Source organism: Mercenaria mercenaria, chromosome 5, assembly GCF_021730395.1.
Source record: "Mercenaria mercenaria strain notata chromosome 5, MADL_Memer_1, whole genome shotgun sequence".
Lineage (NCBI taxonomy): Eukaryota > Metazoa > Mollusca > Bivalvia > Venerida > Veneridae > Mercenaria > Mercenaria mercenaria.
Window position 1 is genome coordinate 41,074,021 of NC_069365.1, and position 17,373 is coordinate 41,091,393.

The 17,373-nt window shown below is 35.2% G+C and overlaps 1 protein-coding gene across 2 annotated transcripts in view; it reads right to left on the reverse strand.

Moving 5' to 3' along the window:
* Positions 1-10,973: 10,973 nt before the first annotated feature.
* The window catches only part of LOC123556991 (arfaptin-2-like), a 34,059-nt gene continuing 27,659 nt past the window's right edge, over positions 10,974-17,373 (reverse strand). For both annotated transcript variants that reach the window (XM_045348149.2, XM_045348150.2), the window contains exon 6: positions 10,974-17,231. In XM_045348149.2, the coding sequence (XP_045204084.2) occupies positions 17,079-17,231 (153 nt within the window). In that variant the 3' untranslated portion in view covers positions 10,974-17,078. The remainder of the gene's footprint in view (positions 17,232-17,373) is intronic.

Consider the following 17,373-nt stretch of genomic DNA (forward strand, 5'->3'; position numbering starts at 1 on the left):
TGTATTGACTAGTTGATTATGTATATAAATTTACAAAATTTAATAGTACATGGCATTTATTTATGGACTTAGCAGTGAGACTGAAAATATAATATGAACTGAACAGAAGCTGCAAATAATGCAGAACATTAGTGTATAAAGATTGAATAATATGCAGCAGAAGACATTTACTGTCCTTTTGTCATTTATAGTAGAGATACTGAGATAACAAAACACTTAATATTATGGAAAATCTGGTCATTTTTCTGATACATTTCTTTCACTGGTACAGAACAACAAAATGGCTAATGTTATGTTAAAAGTACTAAAAAGACATGTAATAAAAAGATTTATCTCAACTTCTCTATTGCTTATATGTTACCTTCAAATTTTTTTAATTTTGAAGTCACTCGAAGCCCAAATTTTCTGGCTTTATATTATGAGCTATCACACTATCTTCTTTATATAGTGAAACACTGCTCACCCCAGCATGGATGGCTCAAGCGCCAGGGCTGACTGGAACAATTCAGCTGGTACCTATCTGTTTTCTGTACATTTTCTACACTTGGATTCCCCGAAATTTTGGATAATTTGAGCATATTGCCCATCCCCTTTGTGACTGGAAGTGATCAGTGTTTTACTATATAACAGTCATTTACATTGCACATACATAAATGATCTTTGCCTCAAAGTTACCTCACAATGTCTTGCTTTTGCTATTGTTATTATTTAACTGCAGACTTAGAAGTGAAATTATGATTTTAACGAATGATTTTCTGTGATTGTTTGAATTGTATGTTATGAAAATAAGAAGGCTTTGGGTGCTTTCACTTGGGACTCTAGTGTAATACATGTATAATGACATAGCCTTTTAAACAAATGATATGGTCAATGACGTCCACTGACTTATATTTACTGGAGCCATCGGTTCTACGCTACACTGAATTTCTGGTTCTTGTGACCATTGTTCAATCAATGAAAGCAGTGGTTTAACCCTTACCCTGCTAAATTTCTATAATGAACTTGTCCATCTTTGAATTTGGACAGTACCATTAACTATTAAAAGGGGTGCTTACCGAAAAGATACTGACTGAATAGTGAACAGTGCAGATTTTGATCAGACTGCATGGATGTGCAGGCTGATCAATATCTACACTGGTCGCAAAGGCAGAAACCAATTGTGTCCAGCTTGCTAAGGGTTAAACTACAGTTTACCTGTAGCCTGCTGATGGCAAGTGATTTTGCCTTTGCGACCAGTGTGGACCATGATCAGCATGAACATCCATGCAGGCTGATCATGGTCTGCACTGTTCTGTCAGTAGATTTTCAGTGAACACCCCTATGAATAAGAAGTGGTACTGCCCAAATTGAATGATGTACCAGTCCATTTTAGAAATTTAACAAGGTTAAGGTGAAAACAAGTGGTATTTAGTGCCATATATCACACTAACATCCCAAGTGAAAGTGTAAACTGTTTTTGCTGTGATTAAAATATGTATTTTGTGACATACAAATAATTTGGATGAATAAAGATAATATTTAGCAACTGGTGTTTTGTATGACTGAACAAGATGTCATGTCCCAGGTGATGACTGTCTCTATATTTGTCAAGTATTTATTGTTCCTTAAATGGAAAGAATGCCTTACCATGAGTTCATTTCAATTGTAAAACATCATCAAGCCTTTCATTAAGTTGAAATAATTTTTAAAATCATTGCTGTTGTAAAAGATATGAACTTTAAAGAAATGGCTAATTTCAGATGCATCCATTATAGTTAGTGCATGACATCATTTATACACTGCTGAATTATTTAATTAGCATATACCCTTAAAATAAATAAATTCCTTTAAAGTTTAGTTTCTCGAGTTTAAAAGGTCGTAATGCTGTTATGTTTAAAATGTGACTGCCACATTTTTTTTTGTTATACATAATTCATTATTTTCTTGTTACTTGCTATTTTTGGGAATAGTTTTCTCCTAAATTATGTCACAGGATTGAATATGTGATTAACAGTAGAAAGTTTTTATTGAATCCATTGATTTGATTGCCTCCCTTTATTCCTCTAACTATAAATTCATGTGCACTATTGATAAATACTGAATTGTGCATATTCTCAAATCAGATTGCTGCTTTATCTGTTTTTAACATAAATCTTAAAGCCTTCTGGAACTTTGAAGTGCAAAGCATGATCATTCTTGTGTTCCCAAATATCATGTTTCCATGGAAACAAAATGGCTGCCATACTCTTGGCTTCCATAGTTTTAAGCCAGTTTTGATAAATCTTTTGCAACCTTAAATGATAAAAGATGACACAAACAGACAGAATTACATTTAAATAACATTGTTTAAATGGTTTTAGATTTCAGTCATTTGCATCTGTATCATACAGAAATGAAAAGTTAGATGTTCAAATTATGTTGAATAATCATATAATTTATGAAGTAACTAAACAAAAGACTGCACTGGTAATGCATGTTTTAGCTACAAATGTGTGGATAGGACATGACTGACCATGCTATGTGATGTAAAGACACAGAAGTGTGTCCTGTATCTTTGAAACCCTATAGAGTAACCTTGCCCTTTGAGGCAGAGGGGTCTGCATCTTGCAAGGGACATAATCACGTTGTTGTGGTATTTATGCCAACTTATTTCTATTCATGTACAGAAAAGTTATATACCAAACAAGAAAAATAAGTTTTTAGCTCACCTGTCACATAGTGACAAGGTGAGCTTTTGTGATCACCCTTCGTCCGTCGTCTGTCCGTCCGTCTGTGCGTCAACAATTTCGTGTCTGCACGATAGTGGTTTCATTTATGATTTTATTTTAACCAAACTTGCACACAACTTGTATCACCATAAGATCTCGGTTCCTTTCTTGAACTGGCCAGATCCCATTATGGGTTCCAGAGTTATGGCCCCTGAAAGGGCCAAAATCAGCTATTTTGACCTTATCTGCACAATAGCAGCTTCATTTGTGATTTGAATTTAATCAAACTTACACAAAACTTGTGTCACCATAAGATCTTGGTTCCTTTCTTGAACTGGCCAGATTCCTTTATGGGTTCCAGAGTTATGGCCCCTGAAAGGGCCAGAATTAGCTATTTTGACCTTGTCTGCACAATAGCAGCTTTATTTATGATTTTATTTTAACCATACTTGCACACAACTTGTATCACCATAAGATCTTGGTTCCTTTCTTGAACTAGAAAGATTCCATTATGGGTTCCAGAGTGATGGCCCCTGAAAGGGCCAGAATTAGCTATTTTGACCTTGTCTGCACAATAGCAGCTTCATTTGTGATTTGAATTTAATCAAACTTGCACAAAACTTGTGTCACCATAAGATCTCGGTTCCTTTCTTGAACCGGCCAAATCCCATAATGGGCTACAGAGTTATTGCCTCTGAAAGGGCCAAAATGAGCTATTTTGACCTTGTCTGCACAAAAGCAGCTTCATTTATGATTTGATTTTAACCAAACTTGCACACAACTTGTATCACCACAAGATCTTGCTTCCTTTATTCAACTGGCCAGATTCCATCATGGGTTCCAGAGTTATGGCCCCTTAAAGGTCCAAAATTGGCTATTTTGGCTTTTGCAGCCATATAGAGACTTCATTTATGGTTTTATTTGATACAAACTTCCAAAATATCTTCAACAACAATAAATCCTGGATTCCATGACAAATCAGATCCAACCGTAGGTTCCAGAGTTATTTTATATCTGATTACCTCCCCTGATTGTAATCAAAATGGATTTATATCAGTAAGAACTTATAGGACTTATTTGAAACTTCATTATTGTTATTAGTTGGACTGAGACAATCAGGGTAGATAACTATGGACTGATTTTATGTCAAATTACCTCCCTTTATTTCAAATTAAAATGGGTATATCTCCATAACTAATGAAGATACTGATCTGAAATTTCATTTATGTCAACAGATTTATTTGGCAGATCCTTCTTTTGTTCACTTTCAATATTTATTTTTTTAATTACTTCCCTTTTACATTACTATAAATAGCTTATTTTTAGTAACTTTTTTATTATTGGCCGTAGGGAAAAACCGAGACCACTTTTCTATGGTGCAACATGGATGGTATCTCCAATTTTTAGTTGTATTTTGACATATCTATACCTTTTAATAATTTATTTTCTTTTTTTGGTTAAATTTCTTCCCTTTGTTGTTCCTGTCCTTTGGACTTAGATATTTTTTCCGAGGACCTTCTTGTCCTCAAGTGCAATGATAACAGGTGAGCGATATAGGGCCATCATGGCCCTCTTGTTTACATTTGTGTGACCGTGACCTTTGAATCTGGATCCTGCATGCGACAAGGCATCATTTTTTTTCTGTGGAAGTCCTTTATGCAAACTTGTGCATGCACACTGACTGATGTTACTTTGCTACAATTATAATTTGTCAATGTGGCCTTTGGTATATATTTCCTGAAATACAAAGTTTTGAAAGTTATTGCTGAACAGTTCAAACACAGAATTTCATAAGAAGTAATGCATCCATGACTCTTTTGATGTAATTTGCAAAATTACCATTCTATATTCAAATTTACAAATATTTAGTTTTATAACAAGCAAAATGTGAAATTTATGAAGATATCGGACTTTTCCCACTGAATTGTGAGTTAATAGTTTTAAAATCATCTTGTCAAAACAATGTCATGTACTACATGATTCCTTAGCATGTGTATGTAGCGCATCTTTTAAAGTTTTGCAGTCATCTAATGACAGTGTCTGCTTACAGCAGTGAGCTCAAGACTAAATTTATTTTTGTTGCTTTTTTAGCTCACCTGTCACAAAGTGACAAGGTGAGCTTTTGTGATCGCGCTGCGTCCGTCGTCCGTCGTCCGTGCGTGCGTGCGTCCGTGCGTCCGTGCGTGCGTCCGTAAACTTTTGCTTGTGACCACTCTAGAGGTCACATTTTTCATGGGATCTTTATGAAAGTTGGTCAGAATGTTCACCTTGATGATATCTAGGTCAAGTTCGAAACTGGGTCACGTGCCATCAAAAACTAGGTCAGTAGGTCTAAAAATAGAAAAACCTTGTGACCTCTCTAGAGGCCATATATTTCACAAGATCTTCATTAAAATTGGTCAGAATGTTCACCTTGATGATATCTAGGTCAAGTTCGAAACTGGGTCATGTGGGATCAAAAACTAGGTCAGTAGGTCTAAAAATAGAAAAACCTTGTGACCTCTGTAGAGGCCATATTTTTCATGAGATCTTCATGAATATTGGTCAGAATGTTCACCTTGATGATATCTAGGTCAAGTTCGAAACTGGGTCACGTGGGGTCAAAAACTAGGTCATTAGGTCTTAAAATAGAAAAACCTTTTGACCTCTCTAGAGGCCATATTTCTCAATGGATCTTCATGAAAATTGGTCAGAATGTTCACCTTGATGATATCTAGGTCAAGTTGGAAACTGGGTCACATGGGGTTAAAAACTAGGTCAGTAGATCTAAAAATAGAAAAACCTTGTGACCTCTCTAGAGGCCATATTTTTCATGAGATCTTCATGAATTATGGTCAGAATGTTCACCTTGATGATATCTAGGTCAAGTTTGAAACTGGGTCATGTTTGATCAAAAACTAGGTCAGTAGGTCTAAAAATAGAAAAACCTTGTGACCTCTCTAGAGGCCATATATCTCAATGGATCTTCATGAAAATTGGTCAGAATGTTCACCTTGATGATATCTAGGTCAAGTTCGAAACTGGGTCACGTGCAGTCAAAAACTAGGTCAGTAGGTCTAAAAATAGAAAAACCTTGTGACCTCTCTAGAGGCCATATTTTTCAATGGATCTTCAGCAAAATTGGTCAGAATGTTTACCTTGATGATATCTAGATCAAGTTCGAAACTGGGTCACGTGGGGTTAAAAACTAGGTCAGTAGATCTAAAAATAGAAAAACCTTGTGACCTCTCTAGAGGCCATATTTTTCATGAGATCTTCATGAATATTGGTCAGAATGTTCACCTTGATGATATCTAGGTCAGGTTCGAAACTGGGTCACGTGGGGTCAAAAACTAGGTCAGTAGGTCTAAAAATAGAAAAACCTGTGACCTCCCTAGAGGCCATATTTCTCAATGGATCTTCATGAAAACCGGTGAGAATGTTCAGCTTGATGATATCTAGGTCAGGTTCGTAACTGGGTCATGTGCGGTCAAAAACTAGGTCAGTAGGTCGAAAAATACAAAAACCTTGTGACCTCTCTAGAGGCCATATTTTTCACGAGATCTTCATGAAAATTGGTGAGAATGTTCACCTTGATGATATCTAGGTCAAGTTTAAAAGTGGGTCACGTGCCTTCAAAAACTAGGTCATTAGGTCAAATAATAGAAAAAGCTTGTGACCTCTCTAGAGGCCATATTTTTCAATGGATCTTCATGAAAATTGGTCAGAATTTTTTATCTTGATGATATCTAGGTCACATGTGCTCAAAAACTAGGTCACTATGTTAAATAATAGAAATAACGACGTCATACTCAGTTCAACACTTGGTCATGTGGGGATAGGTGAGCGATTCAGGACCATCATGGTCCTCTTGTTTTAACGTTACACCAACACAACTACAGGTCACAAGGCGACTTTCCAGCTTTTCATGGTGAAAGAATACCCCAGGTGACCCTCTTGGCATTATTTCATAACGGGCAGGCACCTGGGGTAGAACCACCCACCTTCCATATGTCAGCGGGATGGCTTTCTCGCATGAAGCGTAATACGCCTAAAGTGAGGCTCGAACCCACATTGGCCACTACCAAATTAATAGTGGTATCACTGCATCTGCATGGCATGATATCCCCGACCATTATTATACCAACACTGGAATTACCAGTTACCAGTCCTAGAACTATCCTCTCAATGCCAAGTGCCAAGAAAGAAAGCTACTAGTACCATTTTTACAAAGTCTTTGGTATGGTCAAGCAAGACATCGTACCCGATCTGCTGCATGTAAGCCAGATACTCTACAACTGAGCCACCACAGGATTTAAGCATTAAGACAACAAAAAAAAGATTTCAAGACATTGTGATTTATTTTATTTGCATATGAAGCTTAACGATGGTATACATTATTTACAATGTCAATAATACAATAAGTGGTTTATGTATTTCCCAAGGAAAAACCGAATACATTAAAAAAAGATTTATAATTTGAATATTAAACAAAATATAAATGGCAAAAATTAAATCTTAACAGATATTGGTAAACAAAACAGAGACATAAAACGAAGGTATTTTTTTGTGTCAAAACAAAATTGGCAGAACAGACTTAAACTAGAGCTATCACTAAAGGTGATGAATGTACCCCCCGCATGCACTGACACAGTACATTGCAATTTGACGCACACAAGATTGCATAATTACGTGGACTGTATGTATATAGACTGTATGTATACAGTAAAGTAACAAAAAACAAAGTCCCATAACTATGCAGAATATTTATCTAAAAGAATGTAACATGCACCATGCACAACTAGGGTTGGTACTGATCACTTGTGTAAAGTTTCATTAAATTGTGTGTAAGGGTTTGGTAGATTAGGCATGCACAAGATTGCATATGCAGACTGTATGTACATAGTATGTTAACAAGAAACAAAGTCCCATAACTCTGCAATTTTTGTCGCTGAAAGAACTTAACATGCCCCATGCACAACTACTGTTGATACTGATCACTTGTGTGAAGTTTCATTAAATTGTGTCAAGAGGATGAGGAGAGATGGTGCGCACAAAATTGTGTCTATGTATATAGTATAGTAACAAAAAAACAAAGTCCCATAACTCTGCAAATTTTTTTTCTGAAAGAACCTAACATGCCCCATGCACAACTACTGTTGTTACTGATCACTTGTGTGAAGTTTCATTAAATTGTGTCAAGGGGATCAGGAGAGATGGTGCGCACAAGATTGTGTCTATGTATATAGTATAGTAACAAAAAAACAAAGTCCCATAACTCTGCAATTTTTTTTTCTAAAAGAACCTAACATGCCCCATGCACAACTACTGTTGGTACTGATCACTTGTGTGAAGTTTCATTAAATTGTGTCAAGGGGATGAGGAGAGATGGTGCACACAAGATTGTGTCTATGTAATATAGTATAGTAACAAAAAAACAAAGTCCCATAACTCTGCAAATTTTTTTTCTAAAAGAACCTAACATGCTCCATGCACAACTACTGTTGGTACTGATCACTTGTGTGAAGTTTCATTAAATTCTGTCAAGGGGATAAGGAGAGATGGAGCGCACAAGATTGCGTCTACGGACAGACAGACAACCTGAAACCAGTATACCCCCCCTTACAACTTTGTTGTCGGGGGGTACAATAAATATAGCCACATTTCAATAAATAATGCAACAGAATTGAACAGACTACATAAAATGTTTACCTGGAGATATCTGGTGAGATGAAGAAAACAAGTCCTGTCCAAAATAATTTCTACATTTATATGCAGACAAACTGTTTTGGCTTTAGCTACCACATAATGCAGTGACAGAAATCTGCGTTTTCCTTGTAAAATGACAGGACGGAAATGGATTTTTTAAAAGGCTTGACAAGCTGTCACAACCAAAACATAGAGAATTGAGTTTATGCAAAGGATCTGAACATGAAATAATTGAAATTAAACATGACAAATCTGCGGACGATATTTTACTAAAGCTATGGTTTATGACTGGCGCCAGAAAATGAAAAACAAGCTTGAATTATGTACAATGTCAAAAAAAAAAAAAAATCAAGTTCCTATTTATTCATATAACTTAGGAAAAGATTACTGAAACAAGGGACTTCAAAAATGATATAAAAAGAAAATATGAGTTAAACTTCATACAAAATAACTGCAACTTAATATAAGGTAAGTAAACAAAACGTAATGGAACTGACTAAACTTATTCATTTTATAAATTGTAAAATTTGTTACAATCAAAGGGACTTTGACTACAAATACATAATCCATCTTAGTGCAAAAAGTTGGGGACTGGATCAACAATGTACATCAGATTTCTGATCTGAAAATGGTATTGTACGAGATTCACTAATGACCAAATGATATCATTAAACATAATGTTTGTGTTACTTGAAATACTTTTTGCATCAAGATAAAGTATGAATTTATAAACTACCACTTAATGCCCATCAAAAATCAAATCTCTGTAATTATTTTCTGTGTAAAAACAATGCTGACTTTAAGCAAACTATATATAGTTGTAAAATAATCTATATTGTTTGAATATTCTATTTACAATGGAATGCAATTTTATGTGGTCCATAGAAAGAATCATTTCATTTGTCATATACAGCATATTAATACTTCTTTCATACTTGAAATTAACTTTTTTATCAAAAATATCTACTGCATGTAGGTCAAAATAAAATCAGTATTATTCATAGGGGACCAGTCACGGTTGTGTCAATTCCAACAAACAGGATTATCCATATACATTGTTTGTAATCTTACACTTCTGAAATCAATTCATCTGGTTTTGTTGAGTTTAACATCACATAAACACAACTATAGGTCATATGGCAATTTTCTACCTTCTCATGATCCCAGATGCATCTCAAGGTATCATTTCAGGTGTAGCGGGCACCTGGGCAGAACTACAGACATCCCACAAGCCAGCTGAATGGTTTCATGGCATTAAAAAGAATTCTAAACCAAAGGCAAGGTTTTGAACCTACAAAGGTGACGGACAAGTGTTTCGAACTCAACTGGCCACAGAGGCCCTAAATTTTGTATCAGAAGAAGCATTCTTTATTTAGTTAGGCACATCAAATAAGTTACAGCTAAACTAACAACACTTCAATTTGTGAACACAGATATTTATTAATATCGTCACTGTTCTCTTAAAACCTTGTAAGTCAGTTTGAACACACAAAGAACAGCAACGGTATAAGAATTTTGTCATTTTATGTCAAAATTTGCTGTATGGTGAAAGCCAAAAATATCTGAAAGTCAACCAATGTTTCTGTAACCAATTTAAATGTTGTTACAGCTTTTCACTCACAAAAATGGTGTGCTCTAGATGACTATCCTATAACATTTTTATACTACTGTACTTTGGGACCTTTTGAAAATGGTTAATAACTGACTGTGCCACACATACTTGACAAGGAAAACTGAACATATCAAAATTAGCGTTCTCACATTTGTGTGCCAATTTAACAATTGAGGGTTTTATATTCTGATATTAACCACAGCCAGCTTTGATGCACAATGGTAAGAGACCATTATGAAGTCAAATTTGCCTCATGATATCCGCAACGCATGTAGATCAGCATATGTTTGATTATGATATTTCTATAAGCATGTTGGAATGAAACTAATCAAGGCATTCCCATTATTTATAATCCAATATAACACATTTGTTCCAATATACAGATATTTAATGCTCAAGGTTAAATTCTCGGGCATCTCTGAACGATGGCTAATTTTATGATAAACAATCTGAATGCCTTTTTCCTTTAACCCTTACCATGCTAAATTTCTATAATTAACTTGTCCATCTTTCAATTTGGATGGTACCATTAAATGTTAAAAGGGGTACTTACCAAAAGATACTGACTGAATGGCAAACAGTGCAGATCATGATCAGGGTGCACGGATGTGAAGGCTGATCATGATCTACACTGGTTGCACTGCCAGAAATCAGTCGTATCCAGCATGCTAATGGTTAATAAATATATAATAGGCTGTATAATAAATTTAACAATCAATATTACACTTTTCAGTACCAAAATAAAACCACATGTTTTTTTAGGTACAATTGTCCAGAATTCGACCGTATCAAATTATCCAGAAGTACAGTGCATGCTTTTGAAAGGAAAGCAATTCTTTAACAGTTCAAAATAGCATCTCTCTTGTAATACTAACTGTTACACAATATGGTTCACAATTCAGACCACCAAGCAGGTGTTACCAACATTTTGGTGTCTTTATTAGTAATGTACCACAACCCAGAGAAAAGTATGAAAAACACAAGCACACAAAGCAATGATTTGATCACATAACAAGTGTACATACAGACTTAAGAAACAGTTCAGTTAAATAAAACACAATCAAGTCATACAAACATACATGTATTTACAAATTTTATTCAGATTCCTTTAAAAAATCAAAAAAATTTCTGAGTTTATAAATTAAACAAGTGGACCATGATGGTCCTGAATCGCTCACCTCTTCCCACATGACCCAGTTTTGAGTACGACGTCGTTTTTTTCTATTATTTGACATAGTGATCTAGTTTTTGAGCTCATGTGACCCAGTTTTGAACTTGACCTAGATATTATCAAGATAAAAATTCTGACCAATTTTCATGAAGATCCATTGAAAAATATGGTCTCTAGAGAGGTCACAGGGTTTTTCTATTATTTGACCTATTGACCTAGTTTTCGAAGGTACGTGACCCTGTTTTGAAATTTACCTAGATATCATCAAGGTGAACATTCGCACTAATTTTCATGAAGATCTCATGAAAAATATGGCCTCTAGAGAGGTCACAAGGTTTCTCTATTTTTATATCTCCTGGCCAAGTTTTTGACCGCACATGACCCAGTTTCGAAACTGACCTAGATATCATCAAGGTGAACATTCAGATCAATTTTCATGAAGATCCATTGAAAAATATGGCCTCTAGAGAGGTCAAAAGATTTTTCTAATTTTAAGACCTACTGACCTAGTTTTTGACCGCAGTTGACCCAGTTTCAAACCTGACTTAGATATCATCAAGATGAACATTCAGACCAACTTTCATACAGATCCCATGAAAAGTATGGCCTCTAGAGAGGTCACAAGGTTTTTCTATTATTTGACCTACTGACCTTGTTTTTTATGGCACGTGACCCAGTTTCAAACTTGACCTAGATATCATCAAGGTGAACATTCTGACCAATTTTCATGAAGATCCATTCAAGGGTATGGCCTCTAGAGAGGTCACAAGGTTTTTCTATTTCAAGACCTACTGACCTAGTTTCTGAACGCAGTTGACCGAGTTTCAACCTGACCTAGATATCATCAAGATGAACATTCAGACCAACTTTCATACAGATCCCATGAAAAGTATGGCCTCTAGAGAGGTCACAAGGTTTTTTTATTATTTGACCTACTGACCTAGTTTTTTATGGCACGTGACCCAGTTTCAAACTTGACCTAGATATCATCAAGGTGAACATTCTGACCAATTTTCATGAAGATCCATTCAAGGGTATGGCCTCTAGAGAGGTCACAAGGTTTTTCTATTTCAAGACCTACTGACCTAGTTTTTGAACGCAGTTGACCCAGTTTCAAACTTGACCTATATATCATCAAGATAAACATTCAGACCAACTTTCATACAGATCCCATGAAAAATATGGCCTCTAGAGAGATCACGTTTTTTCATTATTTGACCTACTGACCTACTTGGCACGTGACCCACTTCGAACTTGACCTAGATATCATCAAGATGAACACTCTGACCAATTTTTATGGAGATCCATTCACTAGTATGGCCTCTAGTGAGGCTACAAGGTTTTTCTATTTTTAGACCTACTAACCTAGTTTTTGACCGCACATGACCCTGTTTCGAACTTGACCTAGATATCATCAAGATGAACATTCAGACCAACTTTCATACAGATCCCATGAAAAATATTGCCTTTAGAGAGGTCACAAGGTTTTTCAATTATTTGACCTAATGACCTAGTTTTTGACGGCACGTGACCCACTTTCGAACTTGACCTAGATATCATCAAGATGAACATTCAGACCAACTTTCATACAGATCCCATGAAAAATATGGCCTCTAGAGAGGTCACTTGGTTTTTCTATTATTTGACCTACTGACCTAGTTTTTGAAGGCACTTGACCCACTTTCGAACTCGACCTAGATATCATCAAGGTGAACATTCTGACCAATTTTCATGAAGATCTTGTGAAATATATGGCCTCTAGAGAGGTCACACGGTTTTTCTATTTTAAGACCTACTGACCTAGTTTTTGACCGCACGTGACACAGTTTCGAACTTCAACTAGATATCATCAAGATGAACATTCAGACCAACTTTCATACAGATCCCATGAAAAATATGGCCTTTAGAGAGGTCACAAGGTTTTTCTATTATTTGACCTACTGACCTAGTTTTTGATGGCACGTGACCCAGTTTCGAACTTGACCTAGATATCATCAAGGTGAACATTCTGACCAATTTTCATGAAGATCTTGTGAAATATATGGCCTCTAGAGAGGTCACAAGGTTTTTCTATTCTAAGACCTACTGACCTAGTTTTTGACGGCACGTGACCCAGTTTTGAACTTGACCTAGATATCATCAAGATGAACATTCTGACCAATTTTCATAAAGTTTCCACGAAAAATGTGACCTCTAGAGTGGTCACAAGCAAAAGTTTACGGACGGACGCACGGACGGACGGACGACGGACGCTGCGTGATCACAAAAGCTTACCTTGTCACTATGTGACAGGTGAGCTAAAAACAGGTCATACTTCTGGGAACCACACACAAAAGGCTGCGGCTATTTTCAGTATTGACCCTACACAGTAACAGCAACGACTGTTCCTGAAACAAGATCCAACAATGAGGTCTCATCTCTGACTAGCTGACTATAATTTCAAAGGTATTTACTTCAGACTGACAGCAGTCTGCAGTATCAACAATAAAAAAACTTCAAAAAAGAAAGGTATTTCATCCAAAAACTGTAAATACCTCAGGTTATAAAATTATTGTTTTAAAGGTAGTTAAAGGTATTTAAAGATAATTATTAGACCCACATGTGAACAAGTACTTCACAGTATCTGAGTAAATATAAAATTATTATGTTTCTGTGTATAAACTGGACATGTATGTTAGGTATAAAATAGTACACTATTAATACATGTATAGCTAAGCACAATATAAATGTGTACTTCCAATAAAAAATCAAAGGCCTGAATGGCCTGAGTCGGCTAATGATTGATGTACTGACAGTATAGTCTACCAGTTTCAGTTTGTTTTTAGTTTTTTTTCTTAAAATTTCATAACACAGCTCGATATTTACCCAAAATATTATATCCGGATACGATTACACTTTTCTCCAGTTTGAACAATATATTTTACAAATTGTGATGATACGAAGACATTTAGCAGCAATTGGCAGTATCTGACATTGAAGTTTACGGTTAAAATACCTCTTATTTAAATCTTTTCATAAAAAGTTGTTTCATTTCGCAAAACATAGACGATCTACTTTCGATTTCAAAAACTACAAGAAAATACAATTTAATGTTTCGCCGATTTGTTTATTTCTCGAAAAATAAGAATTAAAATCATTTTTAATATCTGTAGTAACTAAACAAACCAGTAAGAGCTTCTTCTTCCGATAATTTATCCGTTTACTGACTGCAAAATTCATGTGTGTGTGTAGAAACCCACGCAAAGTTTATAGAGATCATAGGATGCGTGTATACGTTCAATGTGGGAGAATTAAGGCTGATCGGGATCGGCTATGTTACCTAACGCATCCAGATGATTCAGATTTTGTTTTTAAAAAAGCATTGTGTGCATTTCTGTAATTTTATATACGTTTAGAAATTATTACACATGCGTATTTGCATTATTTCTATACGTAATTTACGCTAATACGCATCTTATCTGGAGCCCTGTGGAACTATTTTTTGTCTTTCGCTGGATGTTACGCAAGCTTTGTAAGCCTGCGCAATTCATAAAATGCACAGTTATGCTTAATGAGTTACATTCGAGTATTGCACAATTACAAGTCATAAATATGACAGATTACATCGTATATTGGTCAAAGGGAATTCACGCAACTTAATTTCATTCTTGCAGTGAACTGTTTGAAGTTTGAGAAATCTAATGGAACTACATCGCTTCACTGTGTTATTTGGTCCATTTAGACTTAGAGAATCGCTGGATAGCAAGGACTCGTCAAAACGATTACATCGTTTAGCCGACTCAAAAAAACAAAGATTTTTAGCAAAAGTCTGTTATACATGACACTGAACTGGAATGTAGCCCTAGAAACAATTAGTTTATATATTTAGTAAAGTTAAATTCTTTTGTTGATGATTTTTTTAGTTAAAAGTTAGAATCCAAAAAAAGTAAATGAAAGATGTGCACTGGATTTGTATTTCCTGTTTGAAATACATGCTCTTTTCTTTTATGAAAGTTTGTTATTACCTCCCTTAAAGATATAATTGCCTACTTCTTGTCTAAAGACAATTTTAAAATTTGTGAAAAATGCACATTCTTATCTCACCTTTTTTACTTCAATCCTAGAACAATGAAACATTTTAAGGTAGTGGATCTGTAATAACAATCGTAAATTTCTGTTCGATTATGTGAGCAGCGCCATGAGAAAACCAACTTAGTGAATTTGCATCCGCACAGTCTGGTCTGGATCAATGCTGGTCGCAAATGTTGGTTTTCTAATGGCGCGGCTCATGTTTTCTCAAGTTTGTGATACAAATGGAAAGCCGGGACTCTGACTGGCTACATTTCCATCAGAAGAATACTGAAAAGTAAACAAGAATATGAAATCACACAGACACTGACTGCCATTATGGTGCCACCACCTTAAAACTACAAAAAGTAATAATTTGATATCTTAAACAAATCACTGCTACAGCCTACTGTTACAAGAAGCACTGAGAAATTAAGCCCATAGTTTGTTGGTACATACTCTTTGTTACTGCTTTTACTGAACACTACTGTCAGACAAAGAAAAGCTTATATATAATATCTAAATATGCTGTTACCTGGAAAATAACAATGTTCATGTATGTAACAATAATACCAGTTAGATACCATCAGCCTATAAATTATTCTTGGTCCTTCAAACATAAAATGCCACAAAGAAATAAACTCTAAAGGCATTCTGAATGTCCCTTAACTTTTCTCTGCTGCATCGTTGTATGATGATAAACTCAATAGTCGCATGAAAAAGGAACATATGGCTTAATAACCAATACTTTTTGACGCAAGTACTGAAAAAATGTATATTCCCTGACGGAGGGATGTGGGTGAAATTTGGACCCCATGAAACAAGGTCCTTTTAAATTAAACAGCAATATAACAAGAGTTAAAATACCACATTAAAACAATACTCTGCCATATGATTCTTTTAAACTTAATAAAATGTTCAAGTGCAAACAACTTTACAACATGCATTGTGCCTGTGTACACATTTTGAAGTTAAAACATACTGTGACAGAATACATTTCTTAAATAAATTCGTAAGTTTTTTTCCTGCAAATTATTACATTTTCACTCTTTGAGGAAAATAAACACCATAATTCTCAATTTAGTGTTTGTCGTATTAAAAGACCAAGTATGTTTTAAGTTTCAGATCTCAATGGGACCAGGCAGACACACTTTCTTTATTTAACTGCAAAATCATTAATATCAATGGGTAACGTTCTTTTCATCATGGTTAAGTCAACCTATAAAATCCCAATGAACAAGCAAAACTCCAATTAATTTCATCTTTAAAAGTTGAAATCCATGAATTCATATCCTAATGAAATGCCCATGTCAACCCAAACCCATCAAATTAAATGTTTTCAAAGTGATCTGGAAAAAAAGGGGCCATTTGAATTTTAAGTACAAACAGTACTGTTTTCCTGCCATTTCCTCCACATCTATAGTACATTTTTACAAATAAATTAATCTAGACTAATAATTTCATTTAAACTGACTGTATGTTTTGTAAATTGTCATTTCAGCAGTTTCTTCAATTTCTGTGAAGATCTTTCTCTGTTCCTGTATTCAGCACTGAAACAATCCATTAACACACTGACAACTTCTGTAAAGATTAAACTTAAAATATGTCTGTTTGGCATGTTAGCCGATATAGAAGTTACTGATATACAGATGGGTGTACAGATGGCCTTGTAACTCACACTGTGTTCATAATTTAATTCACAGAGTATAGTTCACATTTATAATGTGTAGACCACAATGTGTAGTTCATAATGGATAATTCACAATCTGCAATCCACCTTGTGTACACCACATTTAGATGTGTTCATTACGTGCAGTTTACAATGTCGGACGATAAATGAATGAGATTAAGTTAGCGATATGGTGACATGTTATCACTGTTCGAGCCAGGACGGTGATTCTGCATTTGGTGCCTTCAGTTTGATGTTGAACTGTTTCAATGTTGCCTCGAGTGCTGACTGGTTGCCGCTGAAGTACGCTGAGATCGCATTGTGAAACAACAGTAACTGCTTATGCATCACTTTGATCTGAAAATATACAAGCAAAAAATTTATGTAATAGAAAATCAGGAAGTGCAATATATACAGTGCAATAGGTCTGACCAAGTGTTTTCTGAGAAGAGTATCTTCAATGTGGAAGAAGTTAACAAATACAAAGAAAGTGATCCAA